This window comes from Ziziphus jujuba, chromosome 6 (genome assembly GCF_031755915.1).
Source record: "Ziziphus jujuba cultivar Dongzao chromosome 6, ASM3175591v1".
Lineage (NCBI taxonomy): Eukaryota > Viridiplantae > Streptophyta > Magnoliopsida > Rosales > Rhamnaceae > Ziziphus > Ziziphus jujuba.
Genome location: NC_083384.1, coordinates 17,263,235 through 17,287,497, shown reverse-complemented (window position 1 = coordinate 17,287,497; position 24,263 = coordinate 17,263,235). Strand labels below are relative to the sequence as shown.

The 24,263-nt window shown below is 28.3% G+C and overlaps 1 protein-coding gene across 1 annotated transcript; it reads left to right on the top strand.

Annotated features, from left to right (window-relative positions):
- Window positions 1-11,023: 11,023 nt before the first annotated feature.
- On the top strand, window positions 11,024-13,420 carry LOC125419187 (large ribosomal subunit protein bL19cy). Its single transcript, XM_048464646.2, has 5 exons — window positions 11,024-11,183; window positions 11,260-11,655; window positions 12,061-12,147; window positions 12,255-12,388; window positions 13,151-13,420. Exons 1-5 carry the CDS (start codon window positions 11,160-11,162, stop codon window positions 13,257-13,259), a joined length of 750 nt encoding a protein of 249 aa, XP_048320603.1. The 5' UTR covers window positions 11,024-11,159; the 3' UTR covers window positions 13,260-13,420.
- Window positions 13,421-24,263: the final 10,843 nt, after the last annotated feature.

Genomic DNA, 24,263 nt, shown 5'->3' with positions numbered 1-24,263 from the left:
TATTTTAAAATAGCATCAGGTGCTAACATTAGTTTATATTAAAGTAATAATATGTTTGATTTTTTATATGTATATAGATGGATCCAATCAATGTTAGTGAAAACTCTATCGAGACTCCAACTAAATTACGTGTTATCACAGACAATACAAAAAGCATTGAGGAAACTGATACAACAAAGAAGACTAAGGGCTTACATGTAGTTAAGGGTGCAAAACAAAAATTGAGATCACCTGCTTGGAATTTATTTGAGTTATTACCACTTGGTAAGGATAAAAAGAAACGTGCTAAGTGTAAGCAATGTGGGATAACATATTTATGTGATAGTTCTCATGGAATTGGAAATATGTTACATCATATTCTAATTTGTCCTAAAAAATGAGATGGTAATGTTAAACAAATGTTTTTATCTAATTCTCAATGACATGTTTTGATGAAATCTTCAAATTTTGATTATGAAACTTTTCGCAATTTGGTCATAAAGGCAATTATCAAGCATGATTTGCATTTTAACTTTGTTGAATATGAAGGCATAAGAGCTATCTTTTCATATATTTCTGCTGATCTCAAGTGGCCATGTAGGAACACAGTTAAGGCATGCATGTTAAGGATGTTTAGAATCGAAAAACAAAACTTTCATAATTTATTAGATTCAGTTAAAATTAGGATAAGTTTGACATCAGGTTTATGGACATCTGTATCAATTGATGGTTATCTTACTCTTATAGCCCACTTTATTGATCAAGAATGGAAATTGCAAAAAAGGATTTTAAATTTTTATTATATGCCCCCACCACACAATAGTGCTTCACTATCTGATAAAATTAGTTCACTATTAAGTGATTGAGGAATTGAGAAGAAAATATTTTCTCACAGACAATGCTTCTATTAATCACTACTTTGTTGAGATTTTGAAAAATCAGTTGAACTTTAAAGGTGTACTTTTGATGAGTGGTCAATTCTTTGATGTTCATTGTTATGCTCATATTTTAAATTTGATGGTCCAAGATAGACTCAAGGAGATTGATGATTCAGTTTCAAAAATTAGAGAATGCATCAAATATATTAGATGTTCTTCTAGTAGGAAGCATAAATTTTATGATTGTGTTGGACAAGTAGGGATAGTAGGTACTAAGAAAGGCTTAAGACAAGATGTGCCAACTAGATGGAACTCCACCCGTATCATGCTAGAGAGTACTATTTTCTATCGTCATGCATTAATCAATTTAGGATTGTCTGATTCGAATTTCAGTTGTTGTCCATCTCCAGAAGAGTGGGATAAAATAGAAAAGATTTCTAAGTTTTTGGGGCATTTTTATGAAGTTACTTGTTTATTTTCCAGAACAAAATATCACACATCAAATCTATTTTTCCCCAAAATGTTCATAATACAACACAACATCAAATTAGCCATAAAAGAAAGTGATAGCTTTTTGAGACAGATGGGAACTTTTATGAACTTGAAGTTTGAAAAATATTGGTCAGAGTATAGCTTGATTCTTGCAATTGCTATTATATTAGATCCTCGGTACAACATTCATTTTGTTGACTGGGCTTATACAAAGCTTTATGGTGAGAATTGTTATCAGTTTCAGCATATCCATTACACATTAATTTCGTTATTTGAGGTGTATATGGATAGCTTGTCTCATGTTCTCAATACAAGTACCACAGTAAATGAGACTTCTAAGCAGATGGACAGTGAAGACCTTATTTTTTAGGTAAATTTTGATTTTATTTTATTTATTAAATAAAAGTTAAATTTTTTAAATTTTTATACATTCATTAAAAATATTAATTATAGTATATTGTATCATACAGGATTTTGATATTTCTTACAAGGATGGTGCTTCTTTGAGTAAAAAAACTAAACTTGATAAATATTTTGATGAAGAAAAGCTAGACAGAAAACAAGATTTAGATGTTCTTAGTTGGTGGAAAGTGGAGCAATTTCGCTATCCAAAACTTTCTCATTTGGCCCGTGATATATTAGCCATACCAATTTCAACAGTTGCCTCCGAATCTACATTTAGTATTGGTGGTAGTGTGTTGGATCAATATCGAAGTTCATTAATGCCTGAAAATGTGTAACCTTTATTGTGTACTCATGATTGGCTTTTTGGAAAAGGAGGTAAAATAATCATACATTTATATTTTAATATGTCTTACTATTATACATCATTGGATATACTGCAACTTGTTTTTTGTTTGTTTGTTTTTGCTATTTGTCTAGTCCAAAATGTAGAAGATTCTCCCTTTGAAGAGCTAACAAAAGATGTGTTCAATTTGAATATTAAAGAATCTAAGTCCAAACAAAACTGAAATAGAGTTTGCATTGATGCTTGAAAGGTAGAAATATATATATATATATACATGTTTATGTATATAATTATTTACTTATTTCTTTATAGATTACTTTTTATATTCTTTAAAATATATATATATATATATATATATATATATATTTTGTAAGAGAATTATGAGCTTCATACCTTATTGCATGGAAGTGGTGGAAAGATACAACTTTATAAAAATTTCAACAATGATGTATTGTTCTAGATTGAATTTTTTCTAATGGTTATGTTGGATTTTCAATGTTGATTTGGTTTGTAATTTTTGAATATTTTAAACGGATAATACATGTTCACTAGCTATGATGAATGTCTAGTATGGATTTGGTTTATAATATTTTTAATTGATAATTATTAATGCATTTAGAATTTTAGTATGTGAATGCTTTTCTTTTTATTTCTTTTCTTTTCCTTTTTTTTTCTTATAAATTTTTTGGAGATGTTTAGCTTATTAACAAACATGTTCATTTGATTTTTTTTTAAAAGAAAAAAAGGGCTTATTTTATCATTTTGGTACCTAATCAAAATTTGACATTTATGCTTAATGGATTAACGGGTTGGATGACGGGTTATACGAAAATTTAATGAATGGGTTAGAGTTTATATATCTCAACACAAAAATTTAATAGGTCTTGTTCGGGGTTAAAAAAATTTAACACAAATATGGTACAACACAACACATTGTCAAACCTAGATTTATCCGTATCCAAACCCATCAAACCTAAACCCAGGACCATATCCACTTGCCCAATAGATGGGTATTCCCAAACCCATATGCATTGAGTTGACGGGTATCCCAAACCAAATTTGTTTTTTGTTTTTAACATTCCTCTTCATTTTTTTAATTTTATTTTTATTTTTTTGGTAACTTGTTAGGACTAAGCAAATTGTATAGCATTTTTTATTTTTGATAATTCAATGGTTTAGCAATTTACATAGGAAACTTATACAAAAACATAATAATATTATTCAACAAAAAACTAATATCAAATATATCTTACCTTTTTATCCAAAACCATATTAATATACAAACCACACTTATATAAAGTAACTTAGCCATGCCCTATGGGTAACACCTTCCAATACCCACAAAGCCCCTCTTACAATAATAACCCACCAAGCCTCCCCTCATTCTCGGTGTCTATTCTCTCTCTTTCTCTTTCTATTTGATAAATTAATGAAGGGTACGGAAAGTGAGAATCAATAAGATGGGAGGAGGAAAATAAGGTTTTGCAGCAAAAATTTTGCTGGAATACATAAGAGTATTTTGTTTGAAACACCTAATTTCGTGGTTTTTATTTTTCCTTTTCATTTATGTTTGTCAATCAAGTTTGATCAGGAAACTTTCGATTAATTGCATAAGATCAATTAGTATTAATTAAGTACAAAATTAAGTTATACTCTTTTTAATTTAATACAAATTAATCAAATTTAAAAATAAAAGCCTAATTCTAATTAATTAACATTAATTGAAAGTACAAATTAATTTTGATCATTTTAATTAAATTCAAATTTGAAAAATAAGCCTATTATAATTCTAATTAATTAGCACTAACTTATGGTATGAATTAAGTTTTACCATATTTGATGTAAATTGATTAATGGATAAATAAATAAATAAGTAAGATACTGCATAAATTATTAAAAAAAAAGCAAGATGCCATATACAAGTTACTGTTCAGGTTAATGTACATATATTAATATTCTTTTTTTTTTTAATCATGCTTTTTTTTTCTTCCATTTTTTTTAAAAAAATGGAATGTATGGAAATATATATATGTTATTTAGAAGACGTTAAATCACGAGGTAATGTATATAATTTGGTATGCCTTAAAACAATATTAGTGTTTAAAACTAAACAATTTTATCCTTCTTTTTTTTTTTTTTTTTGTGCTGATGAGGTTCGAACCCAGCTCATATAGGCTGGGATGTTGGTGACAGTGAAGAAAATATCGATGTCGATGGAAATGTCAATGGTATGATTTTATGGAAATATTGATAAAGTTACGGAAACTGTAAATTTTTAATTTAGAATACAAATTTTTACATATAAAATAATTAATATAGTAAAATAATATAAAAATACAATAATTATAATACAATAATCATAAAATATTCTATAAATATTACAAATTATTTATAAGTGAATTAAATAGAAAGTCAATTAGCACCAAAATATAAAAAATTTGACAGATAATAGTAAGATACAAGAAATTCTCAAATATAATCTCTAATACATTATTAATACCAAAAAGAATTCCTTGGTTCTTCAAATTGATTATTATATCTCAATGTTTCACGAGTATAACAATAGGCATTCCAACTCATCATATTAGAGAAATTTTCCATGTAATTGTGGATGTGCCAAGTATATCTTTCTCTATCAATTCCAACCAACTGTCCAAGTGGAAGGTAATGTGGATTTATCCAATGAGGAGTATAACATTCATTTTGAGACATGGGATGATTGAAGATATCAACATCGTAATCACTGTGAGGATTATGTGATCTCATTTGACCAATTGGATACACTATTGGAATCTCAGAATTTCCATATTGAGAACTAACTTGCATATTTAAACTCATTGCATCCAAAGAGTTAGAACGATAATTTTCATCATGTTGATTCATCATAGAAATGCCATAGTGCCTTCTTGAACCAGTGCCTGCTATTCGAGCCCCATGATCAAAATCTTGTGTTGCATGTGTATATTAATCTTCACTAGTAAATGGGCTTAATGGTTGTTGGCTTGGTTCTCGATAGTATGTTCCACTCCCACCTCCACCTATATTATATCCTCCTCCTCCATTGCCACCATAACCATTACCTCCATCATCATCATCATCATCATCATCAAGATCAACGACATCATCATCATCTTCATCCTCATATTCATTTGGTTTAGAATAACTGCTACCAAATGTTTCTAAACGAGGACTAAATAGCCTAGTTGAAGTCCTTGTCACTAATTCAAACGAATTATTTCCCCCACTATCACTGCTCATAACTTCTTCAGCAATAACATTATCAACATTTATCCCTAATTGTGAAGCATGCATTGCGATTTGAGGATCTGGATTGCCTTCATCATCATCTAAGTATGAATTCTTAACCCATTGAATAATGGGATTATCTTCATCTTCACCAGAGGCAGCTCCAATTTCAAGAAGATCCAAATAATCTGAATCTAATTGCGGTTGATTTATTAATTCCATATCACGGATCCGTAATTTCATATTATAGTAGCAAAAAACCAATTTCTAAAGTTTTTCATATGCGAGACTATTTCATTGTTTTGTGTGTATTAAAGCGAAGGTGCTCCAATTACGCTCGCATACGGATGATTATACAATTTGTAACAAAATACGCATTGCCAATTTTTTTAATGTTAGAGTGCTATGACCATACATTGTCCACCATTCAGCTGTATATTTCAACATTATAAATCAAAATATATTAAATTTTAATAAATTTTTAAATATTAATAAAATTTTTAATATTTCGCACATGATTTTTTATAACAATTAATTGAAATACACATATCAGGTATCATTTCCACTCGGCGGCAATTGCTGCATGATCACTAAGCCCTTTTTGTGCATCTGTAAAGCATATTATCTATATGTAATAACGAAAAAATTATAAAAAACGTTATTAATATGTTATTTAAAAAAAATAATAAACAAAATCTTACTTCATTTCCAAATTGAGATAAACAATCCGAATTTGGATCTAATGCTGCAAAGATATCATGAACAGCTTGTACAAGATTAGAATCAATGCCAATTCCTTCTTTATACTAGAATCGTGGATTTAGAAAGTATGCTACAAAATAATAATAAAAATTAAATCTAATATATAAATTATAAGACAAAATAATAATTAATAATAAGTGATTGATATAAAATTACCAGCCATATAGAGAGGATGAGAAAGTGTACTGTTCCATCGAGCATCTATGATGTCCATAACCCACTGAGTTCCTCTTTGGTTTTTGATTGCATATCTCATTTTTTGAAAACAATCATACAATATTGGCATCGTAGGTATGAACTCAGCATCAACAATTCGCAAAATATTATATAATGACTCATATAAATTAACAATGTGAGTAATAAAATCCTAAAAATGATTATCAAGGATAACTTTCTCCACTTCTTTACCTGCTTTTGTTCAAATCAATTGATGCTCAACCCATGCATCGCTGGTAAAGACTTATTTTAGAGAAACTTTCTTTTTAAGAAGACTATTTAAAGTAATATAGTTTGTTGTAAACCTTGTTGCTCCTGGTCAAACGATGTCTCTTTTACATCTATCTCGCATTAAAGAAAGTAACCAATTATGATTATAAATATAATTGGTTATCATTCTTGCACGCTGATGATCCTTGCAATACTTTCATACTTTTCAATATCCTCAAATATAAGATCAATACAGTGTGCAGCATATGGTGTCCAATACAAGTTGTATTGTGTCATCAATTTCTTACCAGCCTTTACGAATGCAGAACCATTATCTGTGACTATTTACACAACATTGTTCTTGCCCACTTTATGGATAACATTCTCCAAAAGTTTACATATATACTTATAGTTTTTTATTTTATCTGAGGCATCAACTGACTTAAGAAACACTGATGACCCTTTGTAATACCCATAAAATTCAATATGGATAGCTTAGTTGGTCCTGTCCATCCATCGTACATAATTCTATAACCATATGTCTTCCAGCTTTCTTTGAACTTTTCAATATGCTATTGCATCTCTTTATACTGCATGTCTAGATTTTTTTTTCTTAATTTCATATGGAGATGGAACTTGAATTTCCATACCTGTTTGTTGAGCACTAACGATCATGTTTTTGAAATGGTGCAATTTTGCCTTTACAAGTGAGACATTATCATAAATAAAAAATTTTGCTACTTTTGTTTTGCACCGGATGACTTATATAACGAAGATGCAGCTGGAGGAAACTGTTGAGATTGTTGTCTACAAATGGACTCTCTTACACTTGTGGCACGACGGAATTGAGCACATGATTGACTACCACCCTCTCGAAAAGATCATGATCCTTGACTTCTAGGGTTAAAAAAAGTTTCTTCCTTGTTCTTTTTCCCATGTGTCTTGTTTAAATGCACGAACTGCAGTTTTATATGAGTCTCTTTCATCAGGATACATATCAGCTGGATATATATATATATATCATAACCATCATCATCATTACTTCGAAACGGAGCTAAGTTACCCCATAATTCATTACGAATATCTTCCTCCATTGTCTTTTTTTTCAATTTTGCATGTTCTTTCTTCCTCAAATAATTATAAATCTCTTTCTTCACTTCAGGAGGTATATTGGGGCACTTTTTAACATTACTTTTTGGATCAGAATGTGTTAAATGATACTTTAATCTTTTTATTCCACCACTTTGCATTTTATGGTTACAATATTTGCAAATTGTACCATACTTGTTACCTTCAATTGGAATACAATGTGACCAAGTTGGATCTGCTCTTCCGCTACTACTTTTCATTTTTCCTTTTAATAATCATAAATAATTATTAAGTTAATAATAATATTAAGAACAACAATAAGAATAAGAAAAATAACAATATTAATAACAAGAAAATAATAATAATATCAATATTAATAAGAATAATAATATTAATAATAATAATAATACAAACAACAAATAATAATAACAATAACATCCATAATAATAATCATAATCATAATAATAGTAATAATAGTAATAAAAAGAACAATATTAATTACAACATGAATACTAATAAGAATAATAACAATAATAAAAATAATAACAATAATAATAATAAGTAAAATAATAACAACAACAATAATAACAATAATGATAATAAGTAGAATAATAACAACAATAATAATAACAATTTTATTAATAATAATAATAATAATAATAGTGACAACATTCATATTAATAATACAAGAACAATAATAACAATATAATAACAAGAAAAATAATAATAAGAATAATAATAATATCAATATTAATAAGAATAACAATACTAACAATATTAATAATAATAACAACATTAATAATAATGATAATAAAAACAACAATAATAACAACATTAATAATAATAAGTATAATAAAAATAATAACAATAATAATAATAAGTAGAATAATAACAAAAACAATAATAACAAATTAACAATATTAATAATAATAAGAGCAGTAATAACAATAATAATAATAATAATAATAATAATAATAATAACAATTATAAGAATATTAATAAGAATAACAATAATAATATTATTAATAAAAAAATATTAATGACAACACTAACAATGATAATAACATCAACAACAACAACAACAATAATAATAATAATAATAACAACATTAATAATAATAAAGATAATAAAAAAACAATAATAATAAGTAGAATAATAACAACAACAATAATAACAAATTAACAATATTAATAATAACAAAAGTAGTAATAATAATAATATAATAATATTAACAATAATAATAATAATAATAATAATAATATCAACAACAATAAAAATATTAATAACAATAATAATAATTAGAATAACAATTATAAGAATATTAATAAGAATAACAATAATAATATTAATATTAATAAAAAAATATTAACGACAACATTAATAATAATAATAACATCAACAATAATAACAATATTAATAACAATAATAATAATAACAACAATAATAATAATAAGACATAATAACAACATTAATGAGAATAATAGCAAAAATAATAACATAATATATTAATAATTACATAATATATTACATTAGAAAGCAAACTTAATTTTATATTAAATCAGTATTTGGTGTATATCTTATACATATAATTAACTTTATGTTAAATAATAAGCACAATTTTAACAATATTTGTTATTAAAATGCTTATTTTTTAGGGTCAAAAAATTGTGAATTGAGACTTTATTACTAACGTAGATCTTCCAAAAGCTCTTCTTTTTATGAATATAAATGTTGAATAAATAAATAAAAGGAGATTGAAAACTAGTTACGTTTAGTGAAAATTTTGCGTTCACTCTATTTCTTTTTGCCAAACTTTTAAACTTACTCTCTCTATGATTTATGTTGAGAAAGAAGGATGCAAAATATAAAAATATGGCTGAGCTGCTATACACGCATTCTTATACTACACTTATTTTTTTACCTCCTCAGCATTACAAATCACTTAAAAAAAATTCCTCTCGTGAATATTTGTACTTTTCAAGTACGCAACAAATTCAAAATATTAAAAAAAAAAAACAAAAAGACAGCAAAATACTTGTCTTGTAATAATTTTATTGTATTATTTCTCCCCTCAATTCTCTTGTGATTTTTTCTTTCCAGCTAATGACTTTATTTTTTCAATATGTATTTCCTGTTAACATGTTAATTACATTCACAATTGTAAAATTTCTTATCAAAATTCTGAAAAGATTCGTTCTGATCATTTCACTTCAAAATTTTTGTTTTTTTTCCCCTTTGATGTCCTACTCTTACTCAATTAACACTGAAAAAAATCAAAAGAATCAATAATTTTTGCACATTCATTCACAATTTGCACTTTCATTCACATATTTTTTTCAGTTTCAGAACTTTCATAATTTCATTCACATTTTACACTTTCATTCACATTAAAATAATAATAATAATAACGAAAAAAAAAATTCTTGTCTTCTCAAGTTCTCTCTACATATCCTCCTTCCCTTCAGCCATCTCTTCCTCTTCTCTTTCTCGGCCCTCTCTTTCCCTTTAGCCGTCTCTTTCCCTTCAGTTCTCGGCTTCTCCCTTCCGGCCGGCCATTCAACCCTCTTCTCTCCTTTCAGCCGACCCTCCCTTCAGCCTTCTCTCTTCTCGGCCGATCACATTCACATCACAACATACAAATACACAAACTAGATCACATTCACAAACACACAAACCAAACCGTAGATCACACACACACACACACACACCAGATCAGATCTTAGATCACAACCACACACACACGTCGGCTAAGATCTCCTGAAATTTCTACCGACAATCTGCCGATTTCTCCACTTTATTTCCACTGTACCCACCCAAAAAATGAAATGCTCATCGACATTTGCCGATTCAGGTTATACCCATCGATTTCAACGACATTCCTCCGGCAATCATGACAGAAACATTCCCTCCCCCTCCTCCCCCTTTTTGGTGTCGGGGTTGGACGACAATAGATATTATAGGCGATTTCTCGCCGATGTTAGCAACATTTGTTTCCCTTGGTGCCTCTAACCACCAGGGCTACCGCATATCTTTTACGGTTTTATCTATTTATGTTTTAGATAATATATAAGATTTAATTAGATTCAAAGAAAAAAACCACACACACACAATTTGGTATCTCATGAGATGTTCATAGTATTTCAGCTGATAATTCAATTTTATTGTATATCGTTAGTATGACGCATGGAGTGTGAAGTGTAATAACATTTTACTAACCTTACACGACAAATGTTGTTTAAAAAAAAGAAAAAAAAGTGTGGGCCGGGTTTGACCCCTTTTTTTGACCGATGGGTATGCCTAAACCCGTTTTCTTAACCCCATACGGTACCCAAACCTAAACCTGCGGGTTCACATTATAATTTTTAAAGTCACGTGCAGAACTCGTGCGAAAGGATAGAACAGATAAGGCCTGTCTCGTTCACCGTCTGGCTCATGCTCCATATTCAGTTCCAGTCCACAGTGACACCATCATGAGCTTAGCTCAGTAAACTTTCCCCAAATTTCCCAATTTTTCCAAACCCTAGTTCTTCCCCAAAATCATGGGCTCGAAAGTTCTTCCTCAGGTACTTTCTCTATCTCTCTCAATATTTATTGGTGATGGTGAAAAAATAATAATTTTTTTTTTTCTGGGAATGGCAGGCACTGATAACGATTCCGGGACACCTTAATCAATGCCCAACAAAGAAGCTAGGATTTTCGACTGTCCTATCTCGTCGTTCTTCTCCATTTTTGAATTCTTCTCTGGGTTCGATTTCAAGGGTTTCGTCGAGCTCTGTGGGACCCAGTTTCACCCCTGTAGTTGCGGCGATGGGGAAACGGATTTTCGTTGTGAAGGCTGAGTCGAATTCTGAGGGTGATGTGGAATCCGCTGAGAATGCTGAAGACAGTGAAGCAGTTTCCGTTGAAGAGTCCTCGGAAGTCAAAGCTTCTGCAGGAGCTGAAGCTGAAGGTGAAGCTAAAGAAGAAGCAGTCTCGGAGTCTGTGGAAACGAAGCCACCGTGGAAGCCTCGGCCTAAACTCGGAGATATAATGGGGGTACTGTATTTAATGCTTTTTTTATTTTGTTCTGTTTTTGTTTCTTCGTTTGGTTGCTGAGAATTTGCGGGAAAGTGAAAATAATTACTGCAGTATTAGTGTGAAAATCAAATTATTCGTATTTCATAATGATTGCAATGGAAGATGTTTTAATCATTCATGTTCTAGAATTGAAATTCTCCAAAATTTGCATTGCTGAATTTTCAAGTTTGAATATTTACTTATTGTCTTATGGGCTTAAGCGGGTAGAAGAAACACAAACAAGGAAGAAGAGAAAAAATGATATTAGTAACCATGTGTGATGTGCCTTGTCTGGTTCTTTGTTTTCACATTTATCAATCCAGTTTTTAATTGTAAATAAAATTCCAATGATCTAATGTTAAAATTTATATTCCATTGGCTTAGATGTTGAATAAGAAGGCAATTGAGGCGTCAGAGAAGGAAAGGCCAGTTCCAGACATCAGAACTGGAGATATTGTGGAAATTAAATTGGTAATTGTGATATCAATCTTTCATTTCATTTCATTTTATTTTATTTTTAATATAGTTTTGCAATTCTTTTCTGAACTTTGTAATTTTATTATCTGATTAATTTACAGGAAGTTCCTGAAAATAGGCGTAGGTTGTCTATCTATAAAGGTATTGTCATATCAAAACAAAATGCTGGTATTCATACAACAATTCGGATCAGGAGGATTATTGCTGGCATAGGTGTCGAGATTGTGTTCCCTCTGTAAGTCTTTAATTTGTTTCTATATCTAAAAGAAATCTGCTTGACTTAGCTGATGATGATGTTTGTTGTATGCCTTTGTCCGTAACTCTGCAGAAATAACTAGTTGGATTATGAATCTTTTCCTGATTATGATGACTTGGGAACTGAAAAATTAACACTGATGAAATCATTTGAAGCCTATGTTCAGCATTAAGCCTATTTGTTTGGATTTAGAATAAAGAAAACAACAAATCATTTCTAGAATTTAGAATACAATGGAAGTTAATATTTTACTATTCATAGTAATTCATTTTTGTTGTGATTGAAAAATAATATATTTGTTTTAAATTTCAAGAGAATTGTGTCGCGGCCTGATAACAACTAACGTGGTTAGCAAGTTTTATTTTACATTTAAAACACCAATTGGCTGTGCAAGCATTGAAGTCATAAGCCTAAATTTTATCAATGCTTTTTTAGTTTCAAGCTTTTAGCACATTTTCTTCAAGCCATGGAGTGGTGTAAGATCATCACCAACAGATGAAATATTCTGGTACTAAAAAGATTTCATGTCGGATGATGGACCTTGTGGAATTTAGCTTCTTTTAGCATATTGTATTTGTCATGATGATGCTTAGGTTCCAAATAAGTTTCTTGTCTATATGATATTTCTCCTCCTAGAGTTTTCACTAAGTCTGAATTTCTAGCATTATTTTTTCAAATTTTATTTGCACTTATATCTGAAGTAGGGATTATTTCTATGTTTTATTTTTATTGTCTTGGCAGATACTCACCAAACATTAAAGAGATAAAGGTGGTCAAGCACAGGAAAGTCAGGAGAGCTAGATTGTATTTTCTGAGAGACAAGCTTCCCAGGCTCTCCACTTTCAAGTGAAAAAAAATCCATGCATATGCTCGTTGGTTTTTTCTACTTTCAAACTGGTTCCTTGAATTTGGGGATATTGTAACTTTGTAAGAAGAACTATTTTTCTCTGAATACAAATTTTTGTATATCAATTATCTCCATTTTTGGTAAATGTATTATATCTTAATCTATGCTGTTTTTTTACTTTTTCCCCCCAATTTCTGTCTAAATTTTCTTTTGAAAGTATCACATCCATCAATCATTAGAGCTGCATGTATCAGTTATGTAACTGTATAATGCCTCTTTATGTGTCAGCAAGAACTAGTAGAAGACTATATAGGTCGGCTCTTTTCTTCTTTTTTCTTTTCCATTCTTCCTCGTGGTACTCTGCATTTTTGTCATTGAGTGTCCACTCCAAGTGTGATAACTTTTTTCATCCCTTTGCTCTTTGTGATTCTTCCCCTATCCAAAATTTTTAGTGTGCTCAACAAGACAACAAATAGATTTTTGTTAATATGTCTGTGTCCAAAATATAGAGAGGTCTGTGGAGCACTTACAGTGAAGAACAATATTCTGTTTTTGGTAAAATGTTTGGGAACGTGAAAAGTTGTCCAACTTTTACTAGAATAGCATTGTTCATGTGTAATTGTTAATGAAATCTTATCTGGCTTTTGCCCAGCAACAACCCGCTACCTTCGTCATTTCTATCTGTTTGACAAGTATTTTGTATTCCATATTTCCAAAGCGGCTTATTGTGATTCTTCCTAATGTGTAGGAATTGAATATGGCAATTCCTCATCTCTAGCAACTTCTTTGTCGAGCCATAAGATGGTGTTATTTCAGTATTTGCAAGAACAACTATTTTCTGTATTTTTAAGTTGCAATCCTTGAAGCAGTTCTTTTCATAGTGGCAATGGTAAACATGGTTGATGTTTCCTACTCCCATATATTTAATTCGCTTTCCTAACACTTATTCTTCAGATGAGATTTGTACTCATCCTCAAAAAAAAGGGGAAAAAAAAAAAAAAAAAAAAAAACAAAGGTAATATTTTGCTTCCTTTTGTAACCAGTCTATCCAGACCCTCGACTTTGAGGTACACCTGGTCAGGCACTAGTAATTTTTTTAATTTATTTAAAAGTAAAACAATTTGTCAACCTCTTATTAGTTTTATAGACCAACTAGATATATGTATGGTATATATAATTGCAATATATTATTTTGATGATAAGTCATAAAAAAAATTATAATCAAATCAAATATAAAACATCATAAAAATAATTTTAAACCAAAACTTTTAATTCAACATAACTAATTCAAATTTTGAAAAACTTATTTGAAAACCACATTAGTGGTTGAATTAGTAAGTTTTTTATCTTTATTACAAATTAATATCTTCAATCATTTTCTATTTGTAATTTTGGAAACTGCAATATATAGCTGTCCATGACTGAAAACTAACTTTTTAAGATAAAGTCTGACATGCGAAAGTGATTGACCGTGGTTCTTATTAATAGTTATAGCATATGATACAACCAAAGGATATTGTCTTTTTTGAAACTTAAAAGGTAACTTTGGGTCCAATGGAGTTAAAGTCATTCTTGAAATAAAAACTTTAAACCCGGCATTGCTTCTTGAAATAATTTTACCTTCGAGAATATGATTGCCAAGCCTTATAATGACCAATCTAGTCCCATTGTACAACTCCAAAGAATGATCAACATTTCTTAATAGCATAGTGGGGACACCAACCTTCAATTTCAACTGATGATTAGGCACCCCAAAGCATTTATAGCATTTAAAAATTCAGGTATATGAAGATCTCCTATAAGATCAATGCTCGAATCCGATCTGCAAGTTGCATGAGAACTTAAATATGTATTTTCCTCAGTTTGATTAAAGGAACTTATGTATTCATCTATCAATTTCAACAACGTCAAGAGTTACTCAAGCATGCTCTTTCTTACAAATATGATAGGTCATTAATATTCTTGGAGAAAGAAGGATACATGCTATTTACAATAGATGCAACTGAATCTTCTGTATCCTTTATCAAAAGATCATCAAGTATATCAATCATTGCATGACCATCATTTGGACCGCCAATTGTTTCATCTCCAATACTTGATATCCATTCTGAAAAAGCCTTCAATTCATCTTTATTGATGTCTGAGGCAATACTTTGAAGTCTCGTGTTTTTGTTAACTTCAAAACTTTACAATATTTTCATTAATATGATGAGTTTAAAGTTGTGAGGACAATGTCTTGCGTACTTCCTTTTGGGATAACCGGCAAAATTTGTCTGAAATTTCCTCCAAGCACAACAGTTTTACCTCTAAAAGGTTGTTCCAAACTTAATGGATTGCTAAATCTTAAAACATTTCTTATAGTCATGTCCAACGCTTCAAAATAATATCTATTCATCATACGTGCTTCATCCTAAATGATAGGTTCAGTTTTGACAATCAACTCAACAAGTGGACTACCTTGTTTAATGTTGCAAGTTGAATCTTCATTTGGAGCAAGAGGTATAGCAAACCTTAATGTGCTATTCTACCTAGGAATGACAATTTAACCTGCACAACTCGAAACCCGAGGTGCACCGCTTCAAAAATCGGAGTTGTGAGGCAGGCTCGGGTATTAGTTTTGAAACTCGAATCAGCACCAGCTCGGGCCTTGGGAATAAAAACCTCGGCCCAAACCCGACCCGATATATATATATATATATATTTATTTATGTAATTTCATTAAACCCGAACAAAAATAACCCTCATTCATCTTGATTCTTCTTCCTGCCGTTATCACACCTTCACCTCACAGAGCTATTGCCACACCATTCACCAAGCTGCTGCCAATGTCACCAAGTTGCCAACTGCCGACTGCCAACTGCTTGACCATCATCCACCTTTAGAATCACAGCCCTCATCCTCGTAGCCCCAATCCTTGTTAGGATATTGTGTCTCTTTCCTTTTATATTTTATTTTTTTTTCCTTTTTTTTTTTCTTGTTTCATTTCTCCTTTTGCTAACCAGTTGTTTGTGCAAGCTTTACGGTCATCGTTTCCTTTTTGTCATTGTAGTGTAGCAATACTTTTTCTCCTTGAGTACAAATAAAGCATATTATAAACAATGGAATAAATATGCCGGTGTTATGCTGTAAAAATGCTGGTAATTGAACTTTCTTGGAGTTAAATAGGTAGGGAGTTTGAAATACGCTAATGTTTTTGGAACTACTCGCTTCTTGGCTGACTTCATGAGTTGGTAATGATCATTTCCTTTGTCGTTTTAGTTGCTTGCAGCCTTGCACAGTGTTGATATGTCATATTAATTAAAATTTACAATTATAATTTATAGAAAATTACAATTTACAATTGATTTAATTCAATTATTAGGTTGCCTCCATTCTCTTCCTCTCTCTATGCTCTGCTTTGACTACTGGTACTGGTTGGAGAACCATCAGCCATGGAACCACCAACCTACCCATGTCTCTATCTTACAAAGTGTTTTTATCCTTCAAAACGGTGCTATTAGGAAGTGACTTGAACAGCCAGTAATTGCCTTGAGGTTTCACATGTTAGCACATTCTTGCTTTATGAAGGCCTTTTGGTCAATTGATTGGAAATAATATATATATATATATATATATATTTCATAGTAAAAAGTAATAATAATTAATTAGATAAAAAGGTATACAGCTATGCATAATTTGTTTGTCTTAACTTTAAGAGGCATAGTTGATATTTTCACAGTCTACATGTGCTATCAATTTGTTTCTCTTAACTATTGGAGGCATAGTTGATATTTTCACAATCTGCTATTAATTTGTTTGTCATAAGGCATGCGCAATATCTTATAAGGTCCAAAAGTAGTTTTTCCTAATCATGTATCTGTTTCACGACATTTTCAATTTTGAAAAATATATATATATATGTTTGAGAATAGTATCAAACGGATCCTAAAGTTTTCCTAGCTGCTATATTTACTCATTCTGCTATTTTTTTAAGGTAAATTATGGCTGAAGCTAGTGGTTCGATAGCAAATGTTAATCTACCTTCAATTGGAAGCAATCCACATGACAAGGATCAAGCATCATCAACAACTTTTAGCAACGACTCCAGTTAGTACTCCTCAAAAAATACATAGTCAAGAACAGCAAACTCCAATAGATGTATGTGATGAGGATAATAGTCAAATAATTGGAAAAAGAAAATTGATTGCGATTGTATGGAGTCATTTTAAAAAGGTAAAGATAGATGGGTGGATAAGGTCGTGTGTATTTTTATTTTGGACCTTGATGCATTTTATTGTAATTTAATTGTATCTTACTCACTTTATTTATATTTTATTCATAAAAAAAATTCTTTTATATAAATTTCTCAAAAAAATATATCAATTAAAAAAAAAAAGAAGGAAAAACTGTCCCGTCCCATACCGTGCCCAATTGGAGAATCCCCATCCCGGCCCAGCATTTAAAGAAACGGGAAAAACCGTAGGGATGGGATGCAAAATTCCCACTGGATGAGGATGGAATTTTAAAAACCAACCTCACCTTACCTCATTGGCATTCCTAGTCCTACCTCTTGGCAGAAGAAGAGAAGCTATATCATTCAGTGCTACAGTCAATACAATTTTCCCTTTCGACCTCAATACTATTGATAGAGTTTTCCAGATAAAAGTTTTCACGGTAGCTCCATATCCATACATATAGAATATATCGGGTTTGACACCTTCAACAGCACCCATATTGTTTCATAAACATTCTTTTGTTCAGCTGTGAGATTTGATACAAACTTATTGTGGTCTTCAACAAAAGCAATTCTATCATAACATAGTTCATCCTGTATAAGCCTATTTTGGTGGCAAGAAACATCAATGATGCCAGGGAAAGACATCATTGGAAAGTCACGAAGACTTTTCCACTGCTCCATAAGATCTTCTCAATTTGTAGAAGAGTATAACTTTTTATTTGTTCATTATTCAGATGCAAATCTATGAAGTAGAATAAATAAACCATCAAATTATAATAATCATTATTATTATGTAAATAAAAACATTAAGGAATATAGAACTTTGATGGTGTAGCATGTTGCATTGCCTGTAGAGTATATCGTCTGTTAGATGCTGCCAACTTTGTTTGCAAATAAATTCAGGCTTTGTTAAGGAATCTGACAATAAAGTTGCAAATAGATTTCTCAAATAGTATGCACCCCCAATGGCTTGCTTCAGCTATACCATCAACATATTATTTATCATCATCTAACAAGCCAAGTGCATAGTAAGCGTCTATCAAAGAATTATATTGAATGCCATTTTTATTCATTATTTCTTCAACATTTCTTGGTCCTCGAACTATGTTAAGAAGTATTCTCAAATAGTACATGTCACCGCATCTCAGAGGCACAAAAAACATTTGTCCAATTGCAAATCCATGCTTCTTTTGATTTCTTGTAAATAATTAATTTTCTTATAATCAATACTTATAATGTAATAATAATAATAATAATAATAATAATAATAATTATTATTATTATTATTATTATTATTATTATTATTATTATTATTATTATTATTTATCCTATTAAATACTTAACAGAAATTAATTATCTCATTTATTTTTGTTTACGGGCATGCTTAAACTTTCCATTTGTGGTATCTAGTTTTGTTCTAATCCCAACAAAAGCTAAAGAAAAAGAAAATAAAAGAAAAAATGAATTTATAGACAACAAAATAAAAAGGAAAAAAGTTAATTTGTTTTTCTATATTAATATTTGATATGTAATTTTCTTTTAAACTAATATTGGTCAAAGTAAAAAAATATAATTAATATGTAATTTTGGTGAAAATTACAATTCCAAACAAAAGAATGATGATAGGAGAAGATTGCAAATAATGAGCAGAATCTAAATCCATAAAGTAAGAAAATATTCGACAAAAATGAAAGATTGAATTTTATATAAGATTATGATTCTCTAATAAATTATTTTCCATTTCTATGAACTTAAAAAAGTAAATAATATACAAAATATTTTTTACTTGTGGACCAAACACAAAGTTTATCAAAAACTGACATAGCAAAAATCTAAAAATGGTATGTTAGAAAATACAAAACAGTATTTAATATGCAAAAGAAGGATAATATATATTAAGCCTCCCAAAAATGGTAAAGTTTTGAGATTGTGATTATGATGTTCTACAAAATTTATTTCCTTTATGCAATTGATTTTGACTATTCAATGACATCCTAATAAGGAAACAAATAAAAATAAAAATAAAAATAAAAATAACTATTATATATTTGGAGAATTCTATGTATCAATAAATTGATGTGAAAAACAATGCTTACAAATCATTATAATCATGGAAAGAAGTTATTTCGTTGGTAAATTGATATTTATCTACAAGTAAAATAATTAAAATTTAAATAGTTTTTGGATTAATTAAATATGTCAATATTTTCTTTATTAGTAGTTGATTTTCTTATTTTATTTTTTTATATTTTCAGAAAATTTTCTATTCTAACAGGGAAAGAAAATAAAAAGAAGAAATCAATAAATAAAAATTACACTGGCTGTAGAGTGTAAATAGCTTGGTCGATTATATTATATCACCGCAAGATGAAAAGCCAATTATACATTTTGTTATTATATGAACTTTTTTTTTTTTTAATAGTTGTATACAAACTTGTAACCCATTACCCTTAAACCATGTAAGAAAATGCAAAAAAATTGAATGAAGCAAAATATAAGTATGTGACTATGTCTATAGAAGATACTAAGCTAAACTCACACGGCATAATTTGAACATACTATGAAAGAGACTCGCTATTCCCTCTTTCAAGACACTTCGAAACTTTTTTTAACATGTTGAAGAAAGAAATTTTTTTGCTAATCATTTAGTTAATTCTATTCAAAAGTAAAAGGTTAAACTATATCTATCTAAAAATTAGTTATATGCACCATAAGTAATTTTTTTACAGAAATTATATATATATATATATATATGATTGGTACATGCTTGGTTCATCCATTTTGTTTGTTAAATGAAACTATATATAATTAAACTTATATGATAGATCCATAATTATATATATATATATATATATATCATTTTTCGATAACTTGGAATCTGAGGAAGATATATAAAGTGCAACAGTGGATATTGAAAGGGAAAAATAATAATAATAATAATAGAAAGAGGTTGATAGGTTTATTTGAAAACTGAAACAACAAAAACAAATATTATTTTTCAAATATGTATATTAATTATATAGACTAACCACAAAAACAAATATATTGTCTGCTTCAATAAACTATATTGTATTTTATAATAACTAAAATATAAATATTAGAGAATAAAACCAAATAAAATATTGAATACTGAAATTTTAAATAGTCGCAAGTTGTCACCTAGTTATTTATAATAAAATGTATTTGATTTATTTGGTTAATAAAATAAAATCGAATATTTTATTTACTTTAAATTTATTTCAACAAGTTACTATATAGTTCTGTGACTATAATATTTTACATTTTTTTTATTAATAATTTCATGACTATAATAGTGTACACTTTTTGGTTAATATAGTCTTATACGTAATTTATAATCTCATACATAATTCCGTAACTATAATAATATAATCTCATACATAATTTAGAATCTCATACTTCTTCAATCAAGCATATAATATTCTAATATAATAATAAAAATATATATTAATTGATAAATAAAATAAAATTAAATAATTTGTTTTGAATATAAATCTTATTTTATCATGTTTAATAATTATTATTTATGATATTATATCTTTTATGTCCAAATAAAAAGATAGTTTTATTAATTTCTATATAACCATATTTATATATGTAAAAACAGATTATTTATGATATTATATTTTTTTTATGTCCAAATAAAAATAGATTTTATATATATTAGGATGCAACCAGAAAAGGTAAAATCATAAATATAATTAAATAAAGAAAATATTTGTTAATTACCATATAAACATATTAGTATATGTAAAAATATTTAAAATATGTTTAATTAAGGAAATAATATATATGAAAATACATTTTATATCATATATAATAATATTATAATTATAAAAATATATATTTTATATTTGATTATAATGCTTATGGTAAATTCCATGAGTATGATGTATCATATTTGATTGTAATGGTTATGAATATTTTTTAAAAAACATGTTTATTTAAAATTTATTTCAAAATAAAAATTAATTTTATCTATATTTAAAATCAATTTTATATATATATTTGGGTATAATCATAAAAGATAATATCATAAATAAATATAATAAATAATAAATTATCTATATATAATTAAAATGAAAATGATGATTATGGAGGAAATTTGAAATAACAATGTGCTGTAATTATTATTTTTTTTTAATCCAAATTAAAATTTTTTTACACTAAAAGAAAAATGGGCATGACTCGAACCAAGTGTGGGTGTGAGGAGCTTTTAATTGACAATTGGTTGCAATTTTGTCCAATTAAAATTTTTTGCTATAAGTGAAGTTCAAATATCAACATCTTTTTGATTATTTACAATATCTATGAGTTAACCACCATAAAAGGTAAAATATATATATATATATATATATATATGTATATATATATAATAGCTGTATATAAGAAAAAAAAATTAATTAAAATGTTTAAAACAGAGAGTTAAAAAAGTTAAAAAAATACAATCACTTCAAATTAAACAATACTAAAGTACAACTATACCCCAAAAAAAAAGAAAAAAAAAAAATTATCCTCCTGACCATGATTATAAAAAATCACTTTCCCCAAACACAATCAATAGAAAAGGACAACGCGAGTTGAAACCCAAACGTGAGAATTATTGAAAAGAGTAATTTGCACCTTTTTGTTGGCTAAAATGCAATATACATAAGTGCAATTCGTTATTCACCCAAAAAAAAAAGTCCATTTAGAGAATTTAAAAATGGTGGTCCCTTCTTTACTTTGAGTGAGAAGCATGTGCCGAATCATTATGAAGTAACGTTTCCTAACCTACCAACACAAACTCTCGTTATCTTATTGTATTAAGGTTTTTTAATTTAATTTTAATAACATTTTCCAACATTTTGTTATTTTCATGATTGACCTCACAACCTAAATATGAAAAATGAAATTTTAATAATGTATTAGAATTTTAATTAAAATTATAGAGAATGATCGATACGGGGACAGCCTAGTCAGTGGCAAAGCTACGGCTTCTTTAGAACAATAATCTCACATTGGAATCATTACTTCTCAAATATCTATACTTTAGTGACTATATAGCCTTCTTTATGATAAAAAAAATATATATAAAATAAAATAGACAAATTATAAATATCAATTTTAATTTATAACATATATTATTTTTTTTAATCCTAACAATCTAATATAAAAAATAACGATAGCAAATTAAATTGCTGATATGTATATTTTATTCAAATTTTCTTTTAAAATGAAAATTTTATGCTTTTTTATTTTTTTGCCTCTACTTAATAGTATTTCATTGATATGTTACATAGCCTACTAAATTAAAAATTGTTTATATATACAATTCCAATTAAAGATAGATTTTATATCCCACCACATGTGGTGAGAGAGAAGTTGTTCCACCACTTATAATAGCTAAATTATAGGCGATATTATCAAATTAGAAAAATTCGAAAGATTGTTACAAAAATAAAATAAAATTATTTTGCTTATTCCTTATTTAATAAATAATTTGTAGTTTGTTATATATCTGTAATTTATTAATTATTTTATTTTTTAAAAAAATGAAAATGGAAGAGAAGATTGAATTCGGGTGATTCCAAAAAATAACTTTATGTGATTGTGACCTTATTTTGTTTTTTTATGCTATTTATTTATTTATTTTTCAGAAATTGTAACTAATATTGGAGCTAAAAGTAGGTATATCTATAGATAGATACAATTTATCAGTCATGCAAAAAATACATTGTACTTTATGTTGAAAATATATATATATATATATATATATATGGAACATTTTTGATATAGTCTTTGATGTAAGTGTCCCAAAAAATAAATTTAAAGATATTCTACACAAAAACAGAAAAAAACTTTTCAATAGATAGGACCCACAAAACTTCGAATTTAGTGTTATTTTTTCCCCTGTATTGAATTTCAGATTTATTTATCTTATATTTCATTTCTATTAATTTATTTAACCTTTTACATCATTTTATATGCTTATTGGTTAATAAAATCGGGATTAGTAGCATTACTCATTAGAAATGGAGAATATCTTTTTAAAATAAAAGAAAAAAAAAATCATTTAAAACAACACTAACATATTAGTTCTACATCTAGCTTGTACAAAAATAATGACTGACACCTCCTATTTATTATTATTTATTATTATTATTACTACTTAGGTGAAAATGGCCTGTCTACTTTTTTTTTTTTTTTTGATACAAGGTAATTATATATTACTAAAATTATAACTTACCTCATAAATTGAATCCAAATTGACACATACACTAATTAATTGGATTTAATTTAATTCCTTTTGTATTTTAAAGTTAAAAATATACCTGGAAAGATAAATCCTTATAATATCTTTTTGGGATGTTGATTGCGAAAATCAATCTATTATTACATTAAAAAAATATATGCATTTACCCAAAAAAAAAAAAAAGTTAGAAATATATCCAAACAAATGCATTTATAATGTAGATAAAGATAAAGAAGTTTGTCAAACCATGTGTTATATTTACCGACTGATCATGTATCGTTACTTTATTGGACTATATTTAAAGTTAAACTAATAAAATAATAGCGACATTAATATATGCCATTAAACAAAATTCATATTTACATATGTGGAGGAAATATAAATTTTCATATAAATAAAAGACAAAAAGAAAAAAAAGAGGAGACGTGGACCTACCATTCAAGAGACACGTCAGTGGATTCCCATTTCCAGACTGGTACGCTTCACTTTTGAAGCGGGCGTCAAAATGACCTCGTAAGGACACGTGTGTCCTTCTCTC